The 25985-nt window shown below is 45.9% G+C and overlaps 1 protein-coding gene across 1 annotated transcript in view; it reads left to right on the top strand.

Moving 5' to 3' along the window:
- EYA2 (EYA transcriptional coactivator and phosphatase 2) overlaps positions 1-25985 on the top strand; it is a 264389-nt gene that overhangs the window by 142780 nt on the left and 95624 nt on the right. The window contains exons 6-7 of the mRNA XM_032419638.1: positions 16974-17041; positions 18894-19071. Coding sequence (XP_032275529.1) covers positions 16974-17041; positions 18894-19071 — 246 coding nt within the window. The remainder of the gene's footprint in view (positions 1-16973; positions 17042-18893; positions 19072-25985) is intronic.

Here is a 25985-nt window from a genome sequence, read left to right as displayed (position 1 = left end):
TCAGTCCCAACATTGCTGAGGATCAGATGCGTTTTTGAGAATATGCGTATTAACTCATTTGATTCTCACAATGCCCCTGTGAGGTAGATGCTATTTTAATACCCATTTTACAGATGGAGAGAGTAAGGCACAGAGAGGTTAACTAACTTGCATGAGGTCACATAGCCAGTAAGTAGCAGATTTAATCTCTGCCCATCAGAATCTATTTATTCTTTTTTTAAAACTCTTTCAGGGCACCTGGCTGGCTCAGTTGGGACAGCATACAACTGTTGATCTCAGGGTTGTGGGTTCAAACCCCACATTGGGCGTAGAGATTACTTAAAAATAAAATCTTTAAAAATAAATAAGTTTAGACTTACATAACAGTTGCCAAGATAGTACAGAGAGTTCCCAGCTTCCCCTACAACTTACAGAATCGCTGTGCAGTGGTCAAAACCAGGAAGCTGACAGTAGCTCTGTGCTTTAACTGAATGATGGACTTACCCAAAGACCACCGGTCTTTCTACAAACATCCATTTTCTGTTCCCAGGGTCCAATCCAGGATCCTACGTTGGGTTTAGTGGTTGTGACTCTTCTGTGACAGCCCCTCCGTCTTTCATGACCTTGACCCCTTGTTGAACACTAGTTGGGTGTTTTGTTGAATGTCCCTGGGTTTAGGTCTGTCTGGTGTTTTCTCATAATTAGATCGAGGTTGTGCGTTTGGGGCTAGCAGACCACACAGGCAATGTGTACCCTCCGTGCATCTTATCAGGGCTACATGATGTCAGACTGTCTTATTACTAGCAGGGTTGACCTTGATCAACAGAGTCCCCACCCTGCAACCCCTTGGTTTAAATGCTTTCCTCGTGTAAAAAGAGGGGAAAAGATAAAAACACAGAATGTTCCGCAGGCCACACCGGCAGGGCTTCATCTATCCCTTGGGCTGACCTCAGCCATAGGATGTGCTCTGGAAATGTGAGCACCCCACCGAGTTTGAAGACAGGCTCAAAGGCACCCACTGGTGATGGTGGGAGTGGGGAAGAGTGACACCCAAATTCTGGGCCTTTGGAAACACTTTCAGCTACAGAGGTTGGAGGAGCTGGCCGGAGAAGGGGAAATAAATCCAGCAGAGATGAAAGCCGAGGTCCGCAGCTGCTGGGTCCATCAACTCTTTAAAAGCAACGTGAGGTTTTAGGGCAAGGAGTGAATTATGGCCGTTAGGACCAAGGACAAGACGGCTTTGATCTGAACGTGGGAGATATCTTAAGGGAAGCTGTGGCCTTTGCGTGCGTCATTCCCACATCCTCCTGGGGTATTTCAGATGGGCCGCTTGGAATTTACAGGTCTGTGGAAAGAGCCTCACTGCTAATGGTAAACACTCGGAACGGGCAGCTTGGTGAGTAGAGGGGCAGAGTTGACATTCAGAGGGAATGAGCCCGGTGCCCCTGCAAAGGTACCTGAGAATAATGTACCATTTTACGAGGCTCTTTGCCCATCAGTCGGACAGATGGAGGATTTGTATCTTATGAGGCACTCGAGGATTGCCGTGGGAGGTCATTTCGGTGAGCACTTGACCTCTCTATTTGAAAAAAGTATCAATTTGGAGAAGGTTGTCTTTACTGCCAGGAAACTTTAGACTAGAGCCCGTACCGTAGCTTTTTAGGGCCACCCTGTCACAAACCAGATGTTGGCTTCTGCTAGCCCCAGGGTGGGCCCCCGGGCTGCAGCCGACTTCCCCTCGTTACTGAGCCCTGGCTGCTGGGCAGCTAGGCAACCATCTGCCATTGGGGAATCAGACCCCCGTGCAACCAGGCCAGCATTTGGGGTGCACTGGGAGTGAATAGGGGGAGGAGAGGCATTTTCCGCTAGGCTAAGTCGGACACCCGCTGAAACTATTAGTAAACCCTCTGGTGGGGTGGGAATTCCCCAGCAGAATGGAGGGGGGAGAACACTGAGGTGAAAAACAGCAGACCCCAGAGTCAGACAGCCCCGGGTTCGAATCCCAGCTGTGCCACTTGCAATCTCAGAGTTGTAAGCTGCAAGTTGCTTAACCTCTGTCTGTGAGCTTCAATCTTTCACATCTTGCAAATCTTTGCTCAGATAAAGAGCTTTCTGAGACCACCCACCAGTACCCGAGTTCCCTAGGTCCAACCAGTTTTACATGTTTATTCATTTTCAGCCCCTCCCCGCTAGGATGCGGGCTCCACGGAGGCGGTGTTTACCTTCTCTTGTCCATGGCTCTGTCCTTAGTGCTTAGGACAGACTTGCACATAGTAGGTGCTCAGTAAACAGAATGATTGATAAGGGATCACAGTAGAGCCTACTTGGTTCTGTTCTCCTTGTTGGGTGGGGGATAAACTAGGATAACCAGGGGAAGGGACTTAGCGGAGTTCCTGACATAGTATGGGCTCGATAATCAGAAACGATTATCTAGGTCAGTTCATTTGCTCTTTTAATGTATTCATTCAATATATAGTTATTGAATGTCTGTTACATGCCAGGTCCTGTGCTAGAAGCCTGAAATAGTGCCAGGAACAAGACAGACATTCTTTTTGTTTGTTTTGTTCAAAAATTTTTTTTCAGAGAGCCGCGACATGCTTACTTTTCTAGAAACCAGGCACAAAGCAGCCAACAGAGTCCCAGCTCTCATGAGCTGACGTCCTAGTGGGAATGAGATGAACAGTAAATACGTTTCTAAATACATAGGGTGGCTTCAGGGGTGTGAATTCCAGCAACAGGAAACAACCAGACCAGAGCGATGTGTAAGGTGCGGCCAGAGTGAGGGGACGCTGGGGAGTGGGCATGCTCTGGGGTGGCCGGGAAAGGTCACAGCTGAGCAGAGTCCTGGCTGACAAGAGGTAGCCAGCTGTGGGAGGGGTCAGGGCTTCCAGCCGTGGTGCCCAGTCTGACCGCATCAGCATCGCCTGGGAGAGTGTTAGAAGTTCAGGTCTCACCCAGAACCTGAAGAATCTGCTTTCTAATGGGATCCCCAGGTAGTTGTATACACATTAGTGTTAGAGACACGCTGGGCTCTGAGCAGGTATTACAGGCAGAGGGACAAGTAAACGCAGACGTCCTAAAATGATGTCCTGGTGGCCAGGTGGCTGGAAGGAGGCAAAGGGGGGGTGGCAGTGTTGATTTGCTAAGGGCTGCTGTAACAGAAACACCATAAACTGGGTGGTTGAAAATGACAGGACAGTATTCTCTTTACAGTTCTGGAAGTCCGAAGTCCAGACTCCAGCTGGCACCAGGCTTGGTTCCTTCTGGAGGCTCAGGGGGAGAATCAGTTCGCTGCCTCTCTCCCAGCTCCCGGTGGTTGCCGGCAGTCCTTGGCTTGGAGGCCCATCGCTGCCCCCATCTTTACCTGGTGCTCCTCTCTCTGTGTCTGCCTCCAAACTTTTCTCTTTGTAAGAGGACACCCGTCCCTGGATGAGGCCCCACCCTGATCCAGTATGACCTCATCTTAACTTGATGCCATCTGCAAAGACCCTGTTTCCAAATAAGTCACATTCAAAGGTACTGGGGCGAGGGCTTGAATATATCTTTTGTGGGGGATACAAATCAACCCATCATAGGGCTGAAAGATGGGGCTCAATGAGGTCAGAGAAGAGGCAGGTCACAGCAGGCCTGTGGACCCTGTGAAGGGAAACCAAGGACGCTGTGACAGAGCTGGAAAAGAGCTCTGGGAGGCTGTGAGGATAGCAGATTGAGCCAGGGTCGGGACAGATGAAGGAAAATCAGTGAGGAAGCTAGGCGGTCCCCAGGTAAAGAAATGGTAGAGGCATGGAGGTGGTGGAGGTGGAGAAAGGGGGACAGACTTACAGGGTTTTCAGAGGTCCTATGCACAGAAATCAGTGACAGTATTTGGATGGGGAGAGGAGGAGGGGCACCGAGGATGATGATTCAGTCATCCATCTATTCTTGAGCAGACTTTTTTTTGCATATCTGGGCAGTGAAAACTGGGTGTGTTATCTCTTTGAGGAGGAGGGCAGTCAGGAAAAGGCCTGGTGCTCTCATGGTGGCCAAGTGGCCGCAGTACCTCCTGCCTCTTTACCATGAGGCACTTGGCAATGTCCTCTCATTCGGGTCTGCTTAGTTGAGATGCACACCCCTTAAGCAGTCTTTGTCATCAGGGGAGCGTGATGCACTGATTGGTCCAGGCTGCATCACATACTCCATCCCTGCCAAATTTCCATCAGGACAGTAAGGTACGTCTAACCTCAGTGCCTTCCCTGGCACTAGATCAGTGAAAAGCTCTCTCCATCAGGTGTAACTTGCCTCAGAAGCCCTGATCTTTATGGTTTACCACTCCAGACAATCCCTCCAGAGAAGATCCTTGGCAGTAAGAATAGTGCCCTTGGTCTTGGGATCCACTGTGACCCTCTGATCTGTTTCTGCCACACTGAGCGAAGTCACACGGTCGGTCTTTCCCCATGTTGTATCAGATTATGTCACTCCTCTGCTGAAAAGTCTCCGTGTGAGGCTTCCCACTGCAGTCACAAATAATGCTAGTGCCTCCTGGTGACCTCCCCGCAACCAAGCCCCGCATGATTCGGCCCCTGAAGACCTCTCTGACCTCGTGACACATACTGCACCCCCATCTCTCCATTTCACGCACACCGGCCTCCTTTGCATTCCTCACACCTCGGGGCCTTTGCACTTTGCTGTTGCCCCCAACCTGCTCTTTCCCCAGATCCTCTCTGTGGCTGGCTCCTTCCCGTCCATTTAGCTTCTGCTCGGTTGCCACCTCCTCTAAGAAGTCCTCCAAATCTATCAATCCTCTGCATAACTGCCACGAACAAATAGCAACGTTTAGTCTAGAGTGTGCTCACAATTGCCACTTGCCTTTTCCCAGCTGGCACTGCGAGTTGGCTCTCTTTCCAGCCTGGCCCATGTGGATCCACATGTGGTCGCCTTTCCTCTGCGGTATTGTTGCCCTTCTCCGCCCTCCTCCCCATCTCTGCCCGACATCACTCCTGCTCAGGCGGCAGGGATGCAGTGACAGGGCAGCCTGTCTGAAATGGCATTCTCAGGAATGCGGATTGTTTTATTGCCAGTTAAATACGCTTTACGCTACCTGTGAATGAGGCCATTGTGACATTTAGCAACTGATTTGATTAAACACAGATGTGGGCTGGACTCCACGTGCAGCCAAGATGCAAGAGGACAGGCTCCGGGTGCGCATTCGGATTTTTTTAAGATGGCAAAATAGACTAGATGACTCAGTGCCAGCAAAACGGATATGGATGCCTCCCTCCCTGGCGTGTGGACCATGCATCCCTGTTGGTCTTAGAGCTGAAAGCTCAATCTGCATCTCCCCAAATCCTTTGTTTTCATCTGGAATCTTCTGTGGCCTTACCCAAATTGTTGTGGTGGTTTTTTTTTAACCTTCCTCGGGTGTTTTTAGTCTCACAAATATTTTTTAAAAATGGTGGATTGATGGAATACTAGCTAGCATTGTTGACATCTTGGTGGTGATTATTAACACACAAAGAATAATAATCCCAGCTACCATTTATGGGACATTTACTCTGTAAATGGACTCTGCCTTGTATATGCCGTATCTTACAGAATCCTCATAATAAACCAAATAAACTGTTTAGTTCCATTTTACAGTTGGGGAAACTGAAGCTTAGCACTTTCAACCAGTGTCTCTAGTCACAGGGCAAATAATCAATTATGCATGGATTCTCTGTTGTCTTCCCCCCCCCCCCACCCCCTACCCCCAGGCCCCATGATCCAAGTCAGGACCTAGCTCTTTCTCAAAACAGAAATCGTAGTACACACTAGGCAGTCAGCAAATATTTATTGAACAAATGAGTGACTGCCTGAATGAACACAGTAGGTCAAGGGCAGGGCCAGAGCTTGCCAGGTCAAGCCAGGGCTTTGCCTTCATCACTTGATATTCTGGGCAAAGAAAAGAAGCAGAGCCATCAACCTGGGGAGACCTGTGATTTGTCCCTTTCTGGACCCTGGGCCACGGATGGGGTACTTGACTGGGTCAGGCTCACTTCTCTCTGCCTACTCGTGGCTTTTCCATTTTACGCATTACGTGCAGATAACTTTTTATATCAACCCCCGGTTACACACCCAGTTCTTTTCACTTGCTGTCCTGGTGTGTTTTCGACAGTTTTAAACACTGGCATCAGTAAGATGAACAAGTATTTGTTTTTGAGTTCACCGTGGACCCGGGACAGTAGGTCCCTTGGCTGTAGGGAAAGAAGTCGTAAAGTGGATTCCAAAGCAAGAAACATCGATTAGGGGCTGCTTTTCACTGGGATTATCTGCGAGGCTTTCTCTGCACTGCTGGGGGTGACATGTCAAGCCTGTGGTGACAGAGACATAGGGTTGGCTGGAGAACCAAGGCAGGCAGTGACCTGTGTGATTTCCCACAGCGCTGAAAAGGCAGGGCTGCATGCTGGCTGGGCGCCGGGGCTTCGGGGTCAGGCCAACCCGGGCTTGAACCCTGCTCTGCCATTTCGTACTAGGACCGACTTCCTAGGGTTGTGGTCTAGATGAAGCAAGATACTGCTTGTACAATGACTAGCCCTGGGGAAGGAAGTGCTCAGTAAATGGAGGCCATTATTTTTTTTTTTTTTTATCATTCGTCTAAGCGCTAATGCCAGTAACTAAGAGGTTTCCAAGGGCTTGGGTTCAGTTAAAGCTGAGCTTAGCCCAAGAAAAGGAGGAGAGGTTTTCATGGTGACTATCACCATCTCCTTGGAAAGCAGAGGGAATCCAAAAGGCAACAAGCCCAAGAAGGATGTGCAGAGTCACCGGTAATCAGAGAAACATGAATTAAAGATAACAAGGCAGATATCATGTTAGTCCTATTAGGATAGCAATACTTAACAAGGGGGGTTAGCCAGCCGTTGGTGGGGGTGCAGGGGTGGGGGACCATCAGCACTGCAGGGGGGGAGCATGCACCTGCAGCCAGGAGCTCTCGCCTGGCCCTTAGGGAGACCAGGTCTTAGGACTTTGGGACCCAACCATCCCACTCCTAGGGATACATCCCAAGGAGACTCACACACAGGCCCACAGGGGACGGTCCAAGGGTGTTCATGCTGCGGTGGGCGGACATGGAGGTGTCCCGGGCACTGTCCCAGAGGAGGAGCAGGAGATACTGAGAACGCACACAAGGGAGGGCTGAGCAGTTGCTAGGACAACAGGGGAGTGGCACCTCTAGCAACGTGGATGGAGCCCAAGGACTTAGTGGTGGGCAAAAAAACAGAGGAACCATATCGAATATAATGAAATGGAACAAACAGGATATACCCACAGCAACATAGACGGGTCTTAAGAACTTCCTGATGAGTGAAAAAACCAAGAAATCATAGGAAATGTAACAAACAGAATTCACAAAAATGATGTACCTGCCCACAAAGCACTGGTGAACTTGTGCAGGAACCCGTAGAGATGGTAGGATGCACCTGAGACATGCTAGAATCATTGCCTGTGAAGTGACAGGGAATGAAAGGAAACACATTTTTTAAAAAGAGAGGTCTTGGGTATGCTAGTGAGGAAAATGTGCCATGAACTTGAATTCACTCGACAGTTAGTACCCAGCATTTTGCAGGATGACAAAAGGGAGGGGCTGATGTCCGCGACTGTCCACACAGGCTCCCTGACGTTGGTGGAGGCACAATTCCAGGGACATAAAGAATCCCTCTGTGTCTTCTGTAGAAGGTATAAATCTCGATGTGTAAGCCCAAGGGGGTAAAAAGAGGATCTGACTTTATTTTCAGCCTTTCAACATGATTTCTACTTTGAGCTACCGTTCCCCTGGGCCGGTCGGAAAGTTATATTGTAGTCTTTCAAGGCTTTCCTCAAATTCTCTGGAATTTTGGCCATGGTTCTGACATCTTATCCCAAGCCAGTGTGTCATAGTGTCAGGGGTTTATCATCCTCCCTCACTGAGACCCAGGCTGCTGCCGACTTGTCCACCCTCTCCATCCGTGAGGCTCCTTCCCATCTGGGGCTCTTCATCACCGTGTCTTTGCCACACTGTGGGCACAGGAATGTTTCATTGTTCTGTCTTCCTAGACCAGAGGTCACAAACTGGAAACCCACAGGCCACATCCCCTGCAAATATGTTTTTGTTTGTTTTGGTTTTTTTTTTTTTATCCCAACTAATTTATATTTTTTTCCTATATATAACATTAGGAAATTTCCATATATAAACGCAGATTTTTCACTTCTTTGGAAAAATCAGAAGCCCTGGCTACATTAGATCACACTTCTAGGGGACAGAGGTCAGTTGGAGCTGAGCAGCATTGTATCAGTCAGGAATGCTTTGGGCTGCTAGTAACAAAAAGCCCAACTAATGTTGGCTTAACCCATAATAACATTTATTGTGCATTTAGCAAGAAGTCTGACCCTAAGATTGGTTTGGCAGCTCATTTATATCTTCAAGGACCAGGTTCTTTTTATCCTTCCACTCCTTCAACCTCAGTGTGTGGGCCTTTTGCTTTTATGTTTGTAGCCTCGTGTCCCAAGATAGCTGCTGTAACTCCAGGCATTACATCTTTACATAATCCAGGGGAGGAACCGGCAGGGGAACAAAAGAAAAGTCTTTCCCAGAAGCCCCTTGGCCGGAACTAGATTACATAGCCATCCCAGAACTGCAAGGGAAACTGGGAAAGCAAGGAAAGTAACACGCAAGGAGAAAGGAACTGGGAATGCCTGTGGGGAGCCAAACTGTGCATCCCAGGGGCGCCTGGCTGGCTCAGTCGGTGTAGCGTGTGACTCTTGATCTTGGGGTTGTAAGTTCGAGCCCCATGTCAGGTGTAGAGATTAGTTAAAAATAAAATCTTTAAAAACAAAAAAAAAACAAAAAACTGCATGTTCCAGTTTGCCGCAATCCCCACCACCCCCTATCATTTCCCAACACTGATGCTGTGTGTCAGTTGCCATTTACCATCGTGGCTGCATCAAGCTCCTTCCCTCACCTCCCTCTCCTGTTGGGCCTGGAAGGTTCTGAGGGCTGCCTATCTCAGACTCAGCACACACAGCCCGTTCCCATGGAGGGGAGGCTTGCTGCTTTCTCAGCACCTGTGTGTGGGCACAGAGAATCCCTCTGCCCCAGGACTCCCTGCTCATTCTCTTTTTCTTTCTCTGCCCACCCCCTTGCCTTCCCTCTTGCCCTACCCCATTTCTTTAGCCAGAAGAACCACCCATCCTCCCAAGAGAATCCTACTTCCTTCATATTTCTTAAGCCATTTTGCCTACATCAATCTAATTCTTAGTTGGCCCACCAACTGGGGCCAGTCCACAAACTCACTGGCCTGTGATAACATAAGTACAGAACTGAGAATAAGAGAGAGAAACTTTCCCAGCAGTTAAAAACTAAATTCTGCCCCAGCCACCAGCCATGCAATCCGCAGCTCATCTCAGCACAGGACGTAGGGCCATTTGGGGGTTGTGGTATCACGTGGTGAATTACATGCGGCGTGAGTTGTATGCTGGTTATGTAACCATATCTTCGTTAAACACTAGTCCTTCCCTGACAGTTCGAGAAGCATTAGCCTGCAGCTCAAATCCTCCCACACTCCAGGGCTTAAACCTTAGAACACAAGAGCTGGGATAACTCATTTCTGCTAATTCTTCTGCCCACCCGTGCAGGACCCAGGACCCTGATGGGACTGGAAGGAGAAGCCCCAGTTGCCCTGACATGCTTGCCTTCCTTCCCTCATCCCAGAATGGCTTGCCACCTCTCACTTGTGACTGTGTGGTGAGGAGTAGCAGGTGGAGGAAGGAAGAGTGAAACCAGATTGTCCCCCTCGGAGCACCGTGGGAGTGCTTTCCCCGCAGGGAAGTTGGGGAGAAGTATCCAGAAAGTGCACACCTCTCAGCACGTTCCCTAGTGTCTCTCCATTAAACATCTCCGTATCGATATGATTCCCAGTTGTCTCATCTGCTGTGAAAAATCCTGCTGGCACATCGGGCTCCAGGTTCTCAGGGCGTTCTCCAGAATCTGGGCGGGCGCTGCCACTTTTGCACAGTTACCTCCGTGGTGGGGCTGACTGGAGGGCTCAGCAGAGAGGGGGGCTCAGCATCGTGGGCAATACCGTGCAGTCAAGATGTTTGCTTCCCAGTTTACATGGAGTGCGTCCCCCAGGGGCCCTGGCCCTGCTGACAGCAGTAATAAAGGAGGGTGGATCTTTGCGCACTGACAGCGGTTCAAAGCTCCCAAATGCCACCCGCATTGTACATGGCCCCTGCACGTGAGAGCTGCTTGGTGATCTCGGAAAGTGGCCCACTGTTGCCCGGGGGAGAGCCAGACCCAGCTTGTCTCTCCCACCCCCCCCCCCCATTCCAAAGAGCCTTCTGCAGGGCATCTTGCAGCCTGGTTAGATGAAACCATGATACTTCCAAAAAGGGAAAGAAGATGGGAAGGGAACGTGAGGTCGGTGTTGAAGAGGTAGGGACAGGCATGGTTCCCTGAACTCGGGGTGGGCACAAGGAATCCCAGAGCTGCAGATATCACCTCTTCTCTCAAAGCCCAAGGAGCTTCCAGGAGTGTGGCAGAGGGAAGGGTCCTGAATTCTCTGGGCGTCCCCGTTCTCCTCCTTTGCTCTTGCCCGGGAGACCGGCTGTGGGATGGGGCTGGGAGACAGCGGAAGCAGAAACTTTGTTTTGTTTTCAGTGAAGATCCAATTCACATAACAATAACCATTTTAGAGTGCACGGTTCTTCACAGTGTTGTGCGACCACCACCTCTGTCTAGTTCCAAGACATTCTTATCACCCCAAAAGGAAACCCCATCACCCATGAGGCTGTCACTCCCAATTCGCCCCTGCCGCCAGCTCCCAGCATCACTAGTCTCCTTCAGTCTCTGTGGATTGGTCTGTTCTGAACATCTCATATAAAGGCAAATCAGACAGCATGTGGTCTTTGACATCTAACATTTTCCACTTAAAATGTTTTCCGACGTTCATCCACGCTGTAGCGTGCGTCAGGACTCCATTCCTTTTTACAGCTGAGTAATCTTCCATCATATGCATTTGCCACATTCCGTTTACCCATTTGTCAGCCGATGGACGTTGGGCGTGGTCTGCCTTTTGGCTGTTGTGATTAGTGCTGCTAGGAACGTTTGTGTACAGGTTTCTGTCTGAACCTCTGTTTTCAACTCTTTGGGGTGTGTACCCGGGAGGGGGATTGCTGGGTCACATGGTAATTCTGTGTGTACCTTTGTGAGGCATCCGCAAGCTCCCTTCCACAGCGGCTGCACATCCTACACTCCTACCCACAGTGTGCAAGGTTTCCAATTTCTCCACATCCTCGCCAACGCTTGTTATTTTCCACTTTGTGGGGTTTTTTGTTTTGTTTTTTTATGGCCGACCTAGTAGACATGTAAGAGTAGATGTCCAGCAGCTCAGACGCTGTTGGACAAGCCAGGGAACTTTCCAGCACCGAGCTTCTGTAAACTACATAAGGAAGGTGGACAGCTGTGTTGAACAAGTCACTGTGCATAACAGTGTGCAATGGGGTGGGAGGGGGCATCTTTACTTGGCACCGAGGCCCACCTCCAGATGCTGGATCACCCAGGATTTCACATGTTCACTGAGGTGAAGGACCAGGGGTTTTTCCTTCATTTATTGTAAAATACAATAAAAATGAATCTCTAGAACTTGCATTCTGATTGGGGGCAATATCACCCAAAGGGAGCAAAAAATGGTTCTCAGAGTGGGGACAAAAACATCTTACTCTTTTTGTGTGAAGCACAAGTATACATAAATACTTAAACAGATATGCAATTATGTATAATATTAGAATTTCACAGGAGAAGGGCTAAGTAGAAGAAAAATATCAAAAAGGATGGGGCAATCATGAAAAAAAAGATGGAAAAACAATGAAAATTTTTTTAATTTCTTTCTTTTTTTTTTTGAGATTTTATTTATTTGACAGAGAGAGAGCGCACAAGCGTGGGGAGCGGCAGGCAGAGGGAGAAGCAGGCTCCCCGCTGAGCAGGGAGCCTGATGCAGGACTTGATCCGAGAACCCTGGGATCATGACCTGAGCCGAAGGCAGTCGCTTAACCGACTGAGCCACCCAGGTGCCCCAACAATGAAAATTTTTAAGACACACTAATTACAAGTCCTGATTTTTAGTATCAGATTCAGCAGACAAGAGACGTTCCTACATACCATCTCCCGATGTCTATACTCATGTCATTGAGAACAGTTTGCGGGCAGGTTCCAGCCCACAGTCCGCAGCTCAGTAGTGCTGTGTAATGCATCACTGCATTTGGATCTGGAATTATCTTAACTGTTTGTGTATCTATCCACTTGATTATGTTCTGTCTCCTCCCTGAATGTGAGCATCAACCCCTTACTCACTGCCATATCCACAACAGTACCTGACATGGTGATACATTTCACTAGGAAATGTATTGTCAAATAAATGGATAAATACCCACTTGAAAATTGTTTTGCTGATATGGTGGTTCTGGTCTGCAAACGTGGCAGGGGTCCCAGCCATGTGATCCAAGATGACCATATTTCCCAGGGAAAGGGAGGCCTCACCCTTGCCCTGTAAGGGCATACTCAGGAAATTGCACACATTAACTTATTACCCTCCCTTGACTAGAACTCATCACACGGCCACACCCTCCACAAGGAAAGCTGGGGAAAATAGTGTTTATTCTAATCAGGCATGTGCCCAGCTTAAAAGCAGAGATTCTATTGACACGAGACAGAAGGGGTGAATGGATATCGGGGGACCCCTAGCAGGACCTGCACCGTCACCTTAAGAGAGGACTCTTTCCTCATCTTACCTTTGCCTTCCCCAGCCCTCCTGTGGGCACTCCACCAGCTGGATGGAGGCAAGAAGTCAGTGTTAAACATTCCAGCTCAAGGCGGTCCATTTGGAAAACCTTCCAGAGACCACATGTTGTGGCACAAGATATCTGGGGCCACGTGCCCCCATCCTCCCGGGTCCTCAGGCATGGGATGGATGTCTCCCTGCAGGGGCCTGGGACTGCCCTCGGCACACTGCAGTTTGTTCAGCTGTCCATTCTTCGGATGCCCCTGGGTCACAGAACGAAAACAAACAAGAGGCTCTTTGGGAGAAAGAATACCAAGGGACCAGACTGTGGCCTGTTTGTTTTTAAACCTGTCCAAAGTTGTCATTCAGAAGGTTGACACAAAAGAAAAGAGAAATCAGAACAGAAAACACTGTGGCCAAGACTCTTCAGAGGGCAGGTGTGTTTCTAAGCTTTAGCAGGTAGGGTCATCATGGTAACCATGGCCCCAAAAATGATTTAGAATGGAACAGGCTGGCCTAGACCTTCTCTGGACCTGTCTGAACAGGCCATTGAGGACAGAATGGGATCTCAGCGTGCCACACTATTGTGGACAAATTCTGTGGGTTCTGATCCTTGGACAAGCCTCCCTGTGTTGGAGATCAGGTGAGGATGCCCAGGTGTGGCCATGTTCCTGGTCCTTCCTCTCTTCACCTGGCTGGCTCCAACTCATCCTTCAGAGATCAGTTTAGGTGTCACTTCTTCCGGGAAGCCTTCCCTGGCCCCACCTGTCCCCAGCAGGCATTACAGAACCCGTCTGGGTGCCCAGCACAGAATCCTTCTCACCCCTGGATATGGGTATAGTTTATTTTGTAGATTTGACTTTGGAGCCATTTCAATATTTTTAGATAATTACAAAACACATTTGAAAACTCCTAAAATTTGATAGCAAACTTTTATAGACCTAACTGCATATTGAGTTGGTTGGTATAACCAAACAGAAAGGAGACTTTATTTACCCATATTTTTACTTTTTTCTTTTTTCTTTCTCCCTCCTGATGTTCCAAGAGTCCTTTTTAAAATTTCCTGTGTGTCAAGAACTTCCTATACTCATCTTTTCAGAGTATGTCTGCTGTGACAGATTTTCTTAGTTTTTCTTCATTTGAGAATGTCTTGATTTTCCCTTTATTCCTGAAGGATATTTTCTCAGGATGCAGGATTCTGGGTTGAAAAACGTGTCACTTCCTTCTGGCCAACAGAAATCAACGAGCTTATTCTAAAGTTGATATGTAAATGCTAAGTTTATACATAGAAGCCAAAACAATCTTGAAAAAGAAGAACAAAAGGAAAACTTATGCTACCTGATTTCAGAACTTACTATAAAGCTACAGTAATCAGGTCAGGATGGAATTGGTATAGGCTAGATACATCAGTGGAACAGAGTCCAGAAATAAACTCTCATATTGTCACTTAATTTTTGGCAAAGGTGCCAAGAATAAACTTTTTATAGGGGTGCTGGAATAATTGGATATCCATATGCAAAAGATTCATTTAGACCCTTACCTCATACCATACACACAAAATTCACTTACATTAGATCATAGAGCTAAAACTATAAAATTTCTGGAAGAAAACATAAGAAAGAATCTGACCTTGGGTTAATCAGTGAAAGCAAGATCCACAAGGAGGATATTGATTTAAAAAAAAAAACAAAAAACAGCTTCTGCTCTTCAAAAGACACCATAAAGAAAATGAAAGGACAAGCTACCGACTTGGGGGTAATATTTGCACATCGTGTATCTGATAAAGGACTTGTGTCCAGAGTATATAAGAAACTCTTACAACTAAATTTTAAGAGGACATACCTAACTTTCTTTTTAATGGGCAAAAGATTTGAATAGATATTCATCTAAAAAGATGATGCTGATAAGCACATAAAAAGATGCCCGACATGGTTAATCACTGGACAAACACTACCTAAAACCACAAGGAAATACCACTGCATACCTACTAGAAGGCTATGATCAAAAAGACTGAAAATGCCAAGTGCTGAAGAAGCCGGAAATCTCATACACTGCTAGTAGGTTTGTGAAATGGTACAGTCACTTGGAAGACACTTTGGCCATGTCTTTGAAAAGTAAAACATACTCAAAAAAAAAAGAAAAAGAAACTAAAACATTCTCTTGCCACATGATTTCCACAATCCTGCTCCGTGGGATCTGCCCAAGGGAAATGAAAACATATATCCACACAAGGACTCATATGCAAATGTTTAGAGCCTCTTTATCTGGAATAGCCCCAAATTGGATGTGGTACATTTACACACACAGTACTATCCAGCAATGAAAAGGAATGAACTGCTGATCCACACTTCGACGTGGAGTAGCTACTGCAGCCTTATGTGGAGGGAAGGAGGCCAGATACAAGTACATATCGTCTGATCCCATTTCTGTGAAATTTATAGAAAAGGCAAAACTCTAGAATCAGCAGTGGGTCAGCTGCCTGATGCTGGGGATGGGGGCGAGGGTTGACTGCAGAGGGGCATCAGGGAACTTTGGGTGTGATGGAAATATTCTAAAGCTGCATTGTGGTCACGGGTGCACAGTTATACCGATTTACTTTAAAAATTATCCAACTGATCCCAGTGGAGGAATGTTATAGGATGTAAGTTATAACCCCCAAAAGAACAGTTTGTAAAGCAGCAACAACAGCACCATAGAGAGGTGTTGAAAACTCAAGTCAGACTGCCTGGTTCCAGCCCCAGCAGTTGTTGTTACCCACTCTCTGTGCTGCCTTGGGCGCGTCACTTAACTTCTCCGGGCCTCAGTTTGTCCAGAAAGAGCTCAGAATGGCACCTGACACACACAAGTTCACCATGGCTGTTCCTGTGGCCGCCCTCTTCCCTCTCTGGGCTCCTGCCTCATTGGCCTTTCCTCTCTTTCTCTAACCTGCCAAGCAAATCCCTGCTTTAGGATCTGTGTGCTCAGTTAGTGAACGCTCCTCCCCCAGGTTGTGTCCATCACTGACACGTCTCAGCTCCAGTGTCACCTCAGAGAGGCCTTGCCTGGCCACCCTGTCTTCAGTGACACCCCATTCACCACTCACTTATTCATTCAGTAAATCGCATTTACTAGTAGTAATAGAAGTATCATTTTTATTCCCATTTTATAGATGGGGCAACTGATGCTCAGAGGGCAAAAGTCCTTTTGTGCATTTATTCAGTTTACCACCATTCAGTTTATTCATTTATCACTTCGCACCCCTTAGAATGGCTACTGACAGAAAAAGAAAGAAAAGGAAGGAAGGGAGGGAGGAAGGAAGGAAAGAAAGTGTTGATGAGGATGTGGAGAATTTGGAACCCTGTGCACTGTTGGTGGGAATATAAAATGATGGAATACTATAGACAACAGTAGGTGGTTTCCCAAAAAATTAAAAATCAAATTATCATATCCAGTTATTGGGTATCTACCCAAAAGAATTGAAAGCAGGGTCTGAAAGAGGCATTTTTACCCCCATGTTCATAGCAGCATTATTCATGATAGCCAAAAAATGGAAGCAATCCAAGTGTCCACTGACAGATGAATGGCTAAACAAAATGGTATATGGTACGATGGGATGTCATTCTGGCACCTGCCACAACGTGGATGAACCTTGAAGACGTGATGCTAAATGAAATAAGCCAGTCACAAAAGCACAAATGCTACATGATTCCACTTGTGTGTTGTTCCTAGAGCTGTCACAGTCATAGAGAAGGTAGAATTGGGGGGGGCCAGGGGCTGAGGGAGGGGAGGAGTGGGGAGTTAGTATTTAATGGGGACACAGTCTTAGTTTTGCAAGATGAAATGAGTTCTGGGCATGGATGGTCGTGAAGGTCGCACAACAATGTGAATGTAGCAAATGCCACTCAGCTGTACACTTAGAAATAGTTAAAATGGTAAACTTTATGTCATGTACACTTACCACAATTTTTTAAATAAATATTTTTTGTGAGCGTAATTATTGAGAGCCAGAATCTGTATTGCATGCACTGTCTCTTTTATTGCTCACCACAATCCTTTGATGGAGGAGTTACTTATTTTTATTCATTAATTGACAGAACTGAGCATCAGAGAGATTTGGTAACTTGCCGAGGTCATGGGTTCCATCCCCATCTGTCTGCCCTCAAAGAGCCCACCTGTCTGCCACATCTTTCTCCTCCATGTCCCTCTCTGACTGTAAGAAACCTCATCTGTACCCGTTCCTCCTTCCTGCAGGCACGGCGGGGATCTACCAAGGAGCAAATGGCCTGACCAATGCGGCCGGATTCGGAAGTGTGCACCAGGTAGACGTCGCTCCCCACCACTTGTATTCCCTTTCCTTAAACAGACCCCTTAAATCAGGGCACCCCGAGAGTCCACAACCCCCACCACAAATGCAGTCTCTTATTCCCTGGGTTTAGATACCGCAGGAGTCAGATTGTGCAAAAGGCCATCCGAAAGATACAGAGTAGAGACAGAGAAATTGGAATCACTAGTAGATTTCAAAGATGAGGTAGGCGATATTACGTCTTGACCTGAGCCCGTGATGCCCAGTGACTGTTGAATCTAGAATGTATGAATGCAAATGCATGTGCTCTCTTGACCTTCTCAAGCGTGAGAATCCATCATCTTCACTTCTGCATTCCAGTGCCAAGTGCCCAGCACACAGTGGGGGCTTTATAAATGCTTGTTAAATCACACCGGGTCAACCCTGTGAAGATGAACACCGGCCAATAGTTTGTCTTCTTTTCACTTAGAGATTAAGAATGAGAGTGGGAACTCTGTCCTATTTGTGCACCTCTTCTATTAAGTCTAGAATTATTTCAGAACAAAAAGCTAACATGCTTTCAGGCTAGCCTTAAAACAAAACTACCACAGAGTAGGCTGGCTTTATGGAATATTTAACATTTAAATATGAGGAATGCACTATTTCTTCTTCAGTGAGCTGAAGAATCTAAATGATTTAAACCTTGGAAGATTGGGAGACGGTGTCTGTATTTCTGTATTATTTCCAGTATACTATGTACATGGATAAAATACCCATAAATACAACAGTCTTTTTTAAGGTGTGGTTCTTCACTCTGGGTGTCTGCCCATTTCACCAAGAGGAGCTTGTCAAAAACGGAGATTCTCTCAATGCCACCTCCAGAAATTCTGATTCTGTAGGGCTGGAGTGGGGTCCAGGAAGCTGAACTTCCCGTAAGTTTTCACAGGGTTGAGAAGCATCGGTTTATGGTGCTGCTGGGGCAGAATATTTGAAACAATGACTTGTTTGGAATATTTGAAACAGTGGTGTGGGAGAGCTGGAATATCTGGCTGGTTTAAGCAAAGCTTGATCAAAAGGGGACTGGCATTCTTTGATTTGATCTCTGAGACTTCCTCATAGAAGATTCTGATCCCTAATGCTGTATATAGGTGCTGCTGTATTTGTACCCCTCGTGCACTTAAAACGTCACCTAGTCTCCTGGGTATGTGTGTATGTGGTCCTTATCACTCATTCATTGGTTCATTGATTTATCTAGTATTTATTGAGCTCCCCTGTGTGCCCGGCACTGTTCCAGGTGCTAGGGATATAACAGCAATCAAGACAGACACTGACAGAGCCACACCCACATCCCTCAGGGGGCACCTGCTGACCTCTGCATCCCGGGGCTCGAGGGTGTTCCCTAGGACCAGAGCACAGGGCAGGAGGGAAGTGCCAGGGAATGAAGACCACTGGGAGCAGCTCTCAAAAAAACCCTGGCTGGAGTTGGTGGATGAACAGCCCAGCTCCCTTGCCTCTGGGAGAGATCATTCTGAGGGTGTGTTTTAAAACATCCCAGTGTTTTCCAGGGGAATTCCCTCCAGTCCCCACTTAAAAGCCCCCAGATCGGCTGCTTTTCCTTCTTCCCTTTCCTGTCTCACTTCCCCATTCCCCCAACTGGTGTCTTGTTCACCTCCCAAATACTTGCACTTGCATCCTTGTCTCGGGGTTTGCATCTGGGGCAAGTCCCTGCCCTCATGGAGCTTTTATTCTAGTGGGAGAGATGGAGACAGACACAGGAGAACCCACCCCATGAGGCCCCTCGCCACTGTCAGCCTGTGACTGGGTGGACGGAAGGCCCATGGCCAGACAGGCTTCCTTGCTCAGCGCCTTGTGTGTGTTTCCCTTTCCAGGACTATCCTTCCTACCCCGGCTTCCCTCAGAGCCAGTATTCCCAGTATTACAGCTCATCCTACAGCCCTCCTTACGTCCCAGCCAGCAGCATCTGCCCTTCTCCCCTCTCCACATCCACCTATGTCCTCCAGGAGGCATCTCACAGCGTCCCCAACCAGAGTTCTGAGTTGCTTGGCGGTAAGTACAGTCGCTGTCCTGTGGTTATTGGTGCTGTAATCTGAGCTCTCATAGGAAGGATGGACTGGACATGGGTCCCAATTGTAATGAACTGGTCACCCAAGAGCTAAATGCAGTCCTCGTATATATTTTGTTGGCCTTTCTGTGTGTGTGTGTGTGTGTGTGTGTGTGTGTGTGTGTCTTTAATTGTACCCATGTTTAAAATTTTTACCTAAAAATTCTAATTTATGCTTTCCCTTAAAAGTAGATCTGGTCTTCTCTTTTTTTTTTTTAAAGATTTTATTTATTTATTTGAGAGCGAGAGAGAGAGAATGAGAGAGGGAACACAAGAGGGGATAGGGTCAGAGGGAGAAGCAGACTCCCTGCTGAGCAGGGAGCCCGATGCGGGACTCGATCCCGGGAGTCCAGGATCATGACCTGAGCCGAAGGCAGTTGCTTAACCAACTGAGCCACCCAGGCGCCCCGATCTGGTCTTCTCTTGAAAGCAAATCTGGACCTGATCACTTAGGTCTACCTTCCTAAGTGACGACACTTGGCTGGCTGAGTAATATCTGCCCCATTCAGACAGGGCACACACTATTCCACATCTGGCCAATGTACTTCAGGTTCATTACCTGCCTGGCCCATGTGGACGCTGGAGTTGGTGAGCCCCAGTCCTTAAAGAAGGGAAAGTAGTATTTGTTGCCCATCTGTGATGTGCCAAGCACATATCTGTGTGATCTTCTCATTCCACTTATTTATATATTGATTAAACAAATATTTATAAAGCACCTGCTGTTGTCCAGGTACTCCTTAGTTTAGGAAATAAAATATAGTACAACATAGACATGATTCTTGCAGACAGGAATCAAATAATCACATAAATACAGAATTACAGACTGTGATAAGGAAAGTCACAATCCTCACAAAAACTGGTTTTCAGGTACCCCCTCTTTTCCAGATAAGAACAATGAAGATCAGAGTGGTAAGTAACTTGCTAGCGATTGGTGGAACTGGGCTTTGAACACAGGCCTGTTGGGCACCATAACCAGCACTCCTGGATAGTCAGTAGTCACACATAGCTGAGATTATGTTATCTAAAACCCATTTGCGTAAATACGTCAAATAAACACGTGGTTGTAAATTTCAAAAAAAAAAAAAAAAACCCATTTGAGAACAGAAGGACAGTGGCCATCAGATCCTGGTTCTCTCATCGAGAATTCTAGAATCATTTAAAAAATCCTCATACGTGTACGTTTTCGATAGCGCATCAGCTTCAGAAATCCCTTTTATTGGGGTGCCTGGGTGGCTCAGTCGGTTAAGCGTCTGCCTTCGGTTCAAGTCATGATCCCAGGGTCCTGGGATCAAACCCTGTGCTAGGCTCCCTGCTCAGTGGGGAGTCTGCTTCTCCTTCTCCCTCTGCCCCTCCCCCTGCTTGTGTGCTCTCTCTCTCTCTCTCTCAAATAAATAAATAAAATCTTTAAAAAAAAAAAATCCCTTTTATTAGGACTTTTTGGCTTCAAAAGATAGAAGATGCAACTCCAACTAGTTTAAGCAAAAAAAGTAATTTTTTAAAGATTTATTTATTTTAGAGAGAGAGTGCACACATGAATGGGGGGAAGGGTAGAGGGAGAGAGAATCTCAAGCAGATTCCCTGCTGAGTGAGGAGCCTAACATAGGTCTCCATCTCATGACCCTGAGATCATGACCTGAGCCCAAACCAAGAGTCGGACACTCAACCAACTGAGCCACCCACACACCCCCAAAAAAGGAATTTTTAAGCATATATAATCAAGATGTATAGGGATTCAAGGCTGGGTCCAGGGGGTTCAGATGATAATTTGGGGCCTCAGTCTCTTTCTTCCTCTGGCTCTGCGTTTTCTTGGGTTCATTTCCCTCTCAAGCAGGCTTTCCCATTATGGTGGCAAAGATGGTCACCAGCTGCTCCAGGATTCAGTCCTTCCTGCTTATCTACCCCTCAGAGAGAGTTCCTCCTTCCTAATAGTCCCTGCAGAGGTCCCAGGTAACGCTTCTATTGGCCCAGCTTAAGTCACATACCTATCCTCACACCAGTCTCTGTGGCAGTGGATGGAATTCTGGGATGGGGCAGCAGACCTGGGTCTCATACCCACAGCAGGAGCTAGAGTTGGGTCATCCCCACCCAGATCACATGGACTGAGTGAGGGAGAAGTGCTTTCCCAAAGAAACCCAGAGCACACCACCCAGGGGAAGACGGTAGAGACACTGGGTGGGCCAAAGTAACAGGTATCCACAACCCATGGAACTCACCTAGATTAGGATCAACATGTAGGAGAGTCCATGTCCTGACCCCTGGATGGTGTACATCCCTGTGCAACTAACTCACCAGCCTATGGATTCATTCTTTCCTTCCATAGGTCTACTATGCATATGTCTTCTCTTGTATGAGATGGTTTAGGCTTATTATCATTAAATGACAGCAATAAATTAGAATGCCCAAATGTAATGTAGATATCCTTGCATTTTGTTCTATTTTCTTTTCAGTGGGTTTTTCAGAACCCACTGATACTCTGGGGCTTGTAGAAGCTAAGCTAACATGACAGTGTGTGGACATTCATTCCATAATACTGGTTGACGGTTAGAAAAAGAACAGTAGTTGAGACTAACTTCTTCTGTTCCTGGGATTCTTGGTACAGCTATTGCTTTTAGCCCTTATGTTTTCCATCACTGGGGACAAGTTAATTATCCTTGGTTTGGTGGCAAATGGGGACAACATGGCCAGATATTTCTAAGTCAGTTTTTTTTAAGTAGGCTCCACGTCCAGAGTGGAGCCCAGTGCAGGGCTTGAACTCATGACCCTGATATCAAGACTTGAGCTGAGATCAAGAGTCGGATGCTTAACAAACTGAGCCACCCAGGCGCCCCTTTTAAGTCAATTTTTAAGGAAGTTTAGGGCTTGAACATTGATTTTTGTCATTGTGATTTCATCACAGTATTTAATAAATGCATGGTACCTAGGTAACAACTTCCAAATTGCTTTCTTTGAAGGGTACTAAATTATCTTTGACCATCCTGGTTTTCAGAGTGTGGCCACTCTAACTGACTTTAGAGAGGAGATATAAGCAGGAAATCCTTAAGTAGATGCCACTGTCTATGTATAATTTGGAACTAGATTCCAAGTCTTACTTCCCAAGAGTTTGGGGTATGTGGGAAGGTTATCTTTGTTCCCCATCAAGAGCAAACATAAAGGTTCATTGTATCTCTTTGCAACTTTTCTTTATTGTTTCCCCCTGTTCTTCCTTTATCCCTCGGTCTAAGGTTCAACAATAAGTGGTTGAGATGGTTTTTACTGTGTGTCTAACAAGCTCACATAAAATCTAATGACATAAATAGTTGTCAGCTGTAACCGAGGTCTCTTGCTTCTTTTCCCCGGTGTCTGTTATAAAGGAAGGTCATGTAAGCATGCATGTGTGCACATGCGTGCGTGCACGCACACACACACGCACACACACACACACTCTCTCTCTTAAAATTTCCCATAAAAACTCCACTTTTGAAATTATCCAGGATCTCCTTGAGTGGTTGGTTCCAAATTCCAGAGCCTCAGGAGGATTATATATTACCAATAGATCACGCTCCCTCTCTGCATTGCCTGGATAGAGTATCCTGATGCTCTTCTCCACCCCAGCCCCCAGCCCAGCCTGCATTGATATGCATTAGCAGTTATACGAAGTCCCAACAATTTACAGATGATTGCAGGGCAATTTGCTAAGGTAGAGGGCAAAATCTGAACATTTGACATTACTCAAGAGAAAAAACAAATTAGTAGTGGTTGCTTAAGGGCTCTTTTCTTTTCAAACTTTTCAGTATGATGCAGATTATCTAAAAAGATAATTGGACAGACATTGGAGCTCCTGATTCTCAGGCCTTTGGATTCCGGGACTTACACCAGTGGGGCCCAACCCCTCCAGACTCCCCCTACCCCAAGTTCTCAGGCCTTCAGCCTCAGACTAAATTGTACCATTGGCTTTCCTGATTTTCCAGCTTGCAAACACCAGATTATGGGACTTCCTGACCTCTATAACGTCATGAGCCAATTCCTATAATAAATCTTCTCTTATATATATATTTACATATATCCTGTTGGCTCTGTTTCTTGGGAGAACCCTGACTCATACACCATGGGTCAAAGAAAAAAACGAAAAGAAAATTTATAAAAGTATTTTGAACTTAATGAAAATGAAAACACAACATGTCAAAATTTGTAGAATGTCGCTAGAGCAGTACATAAAGGGCAAATTTATAGCACAAATGTCTATGCTAGAAAAGAAAAATTTCAAGCCAAACACCTCATCTCCCACCTTAAAAAACTAGAAAAAGAAGAGCAAATTACAATCAAAGTAAGAAGAAGAAAGGAAACAATAAAGACCAGAATGGAAATCAGTGAAATCTGAAAACAGAAAAACAAGAGAGAAAATCAGTGAAACCAAAAGCTGATTCTTTGAGAAGATAAATAAAATTGATAAAACTCTAGGTAGGCCAATACAGAAAAAAGGGAGAAGACATAAATTACCAATGAAATGAGAGTGGTAACATCACTACAGACCCTACAGATATTAAAAGGACAATAATGCAGGGCGCCTGGGTGGCTCGGTCGTTAAGCGTCTGCCTTCGGCTCAGGTCATGATCCCAGGGTCCTGGGATCGAGTCCCACATCGGGCTCCCTGCTTGGCAGGAAGCCTGCTTCTCCCTCTCCCACTCCCTCTGCTTGTGTTCCTGCTCTCGCTGTCTCTCTCTCTGTCAAACAAATAAATAAAATCTTTAAAAAAAAAAAAAAAGGACAATAATGCAGTTTTATGAACAGCATCATGCCAATGAATCTAACAACTTAGATGAAATGGATGAATTCCTTATAAGACAAAAACTTCCAAAACTCCCTCAAGAAGAAATAGATGACCTAAACAGATCTGTATCTTTAATAGGCCTACATCTATTAAATAAATTGAATTTTTTTGTTAGAAATCCTCCCACGAAGAAATCACCAGGCCCTGATGGCCTCACTGATTAAGACTATCAAACATTTGAGTAAGAACTATCAATTCTACAAAAATTTTCAAGAAAACTGAAGAGGAAGGAATACTTCCCAACTCATTCTATGAGGCCAACATGACCCTGATGCCAAAACTAGATAAAGACATTATAAGAAAAGGAAACTAGGGGCGCCTGGGTGGCTCAGTCATTTAGGCATCTGCCTTTGGCACAGGTCATGATCCTGGAGTCCCAGGATGGAGCCCCGCATCAGACTCCCTGCTCAGCAAGGAGTCTGCTTCTCCCTCTGGCTGTCCCCCATCTCGTGCTCTCTCTCTCTCAAATAAATAAAATCTTTTTAAAAAAAGGAAAGGAGGGCGCCTGGGTGGCTCAGTCGTTGGGCGTCTGCCTTCGGCTCAGGTCATGATCCTGGGGTCCTGGGATTGAGTCCCACATCGGGCTCCCTGTTCGGCGGGAGGCCTGCTTCTCCCTCTCCCACTCCCCCTGCTTGTGTTCCTGCTCTCGCTGTGTCTCTCTCTGTCAAATAAATAAATAAAATCTTTAAAAAATAAATAAATAAATAAATAAATAAAATAAAAAAAGGAAAGGAAAGGAAACTATAGACCAATATCCCCATAAGTGCAGATAAAAAATTTCTAAACAAAATGTTAGCAAATCAAGTCCAGCAATATATGAAAGAAGAATAATATATTATGGCCAAGTGGGATTTGTCCCAAGGATGCAAAGTTGGTTTAAAATTTGAAAATCAACATAATCTGCCATAATTAATTAACTGGGAAGAAAAAAAGACATCATCTTAATAGATGCAGAGAAAGCATTTGACAAAATTTAGCACCTGTTCCTGATAAAAATTCCAAATTAGGAATAGAAGGGAACACTTTATTAGAAAAAGGCATGCTACGAACTGAATGTTTGTGTTCCCCTCCAGATTCATATGTTGAAACCCTAATCCCTAAAGTGATGGTATTTGGAGGTGGAGTCTTTGGGAGGTAATTAGATAATGAGGGTGGAGCCCTCAAGAATGGGGTTAGTGCCATTATAAGAAGAGACACAAGAGAGATAATATCTCTCTCTCTTCATCATGTGTGGATATAGCAAGAAGGCATCCATCTGAAAACCAGGAAGAAGACCCTGACTAGGAACAAAATTGGACAGTGCCTTGATCTTGGATTTCCCAGCCTCCAGATATGTGGGAAATAAATCTTTGCTCTTTAAGCTACCCAGTCTGTGACACTTCTGTCATAGCAGCCCAAGTTGACTAAAATAGGATAGCTGCAAAAAACCTACAGCTATTCCCCAAGATCAGAAGCAAGACAAAAATGTCTACTCTTACCAGTTCTATTCACCATTGTATTGGAGATTCTAGCGAGTGCAGTAAGGCAAGAAAAATAAATTAAAGGCTCTATATTGGAAAAGAAACAAAACTTCATAAAGGGAAAAGAAGTAAAATGATATGATCACTACGTAGAAAATTAGAACTTACTAAAAAGCTAAAACTAAAAAGTGAGTTTAGCAATGTTGCAGAGTACTAGGTGGATATATGAAAATCAGCTGTATTTCTATATAGTAACAACAAGTAATAGGAAATAGGATATTTTTTAAAGATTTATTTATTTATTTAAGAGAGCACAGGAGGAGGGGCAGAGGGAGAGAGAAACTTAAGCAGACTCTGTGCTAAGCGCGGACCTGGACAAGTGGCTTGATCTCAAGACCCTAAGATCACGACCTGAGCCAAAACCAAGAGTTGGGCGCTTAACTGACTATGCTACCCAGGTGCCTGGAAATAGGATAGTTTTATATGCCATTTACAGTACCATCAAAAAACATTGAATACTTTCATTTCAGTGTTATTCATTTCATTTCATATTCAATGCTATTGAATAAATCTGACAGAAGATGTGCAAGAG

The sequence above is a fragment of the Phoca vitulina genome, unplaced genomic scaffold (assembly GCF_004348235.1).
Source record: "Phoca vitulina isolate PV1807 unplaced genomic scaffold, GSC_HSeal_1.0 scaffold22, whole genome shotgun sequence".
Lineage (NCBI taxonomy): Eukaryota > Metazoa > Chordata > Mammalia > Carnivora > Phocidae > Phoca > Phoca vitulina.
The sequence above is the reverse complement of the archived record's forward strand: the minus strand, read 5'-3'. Positions and strand labels throughout refer to the sequence as shown.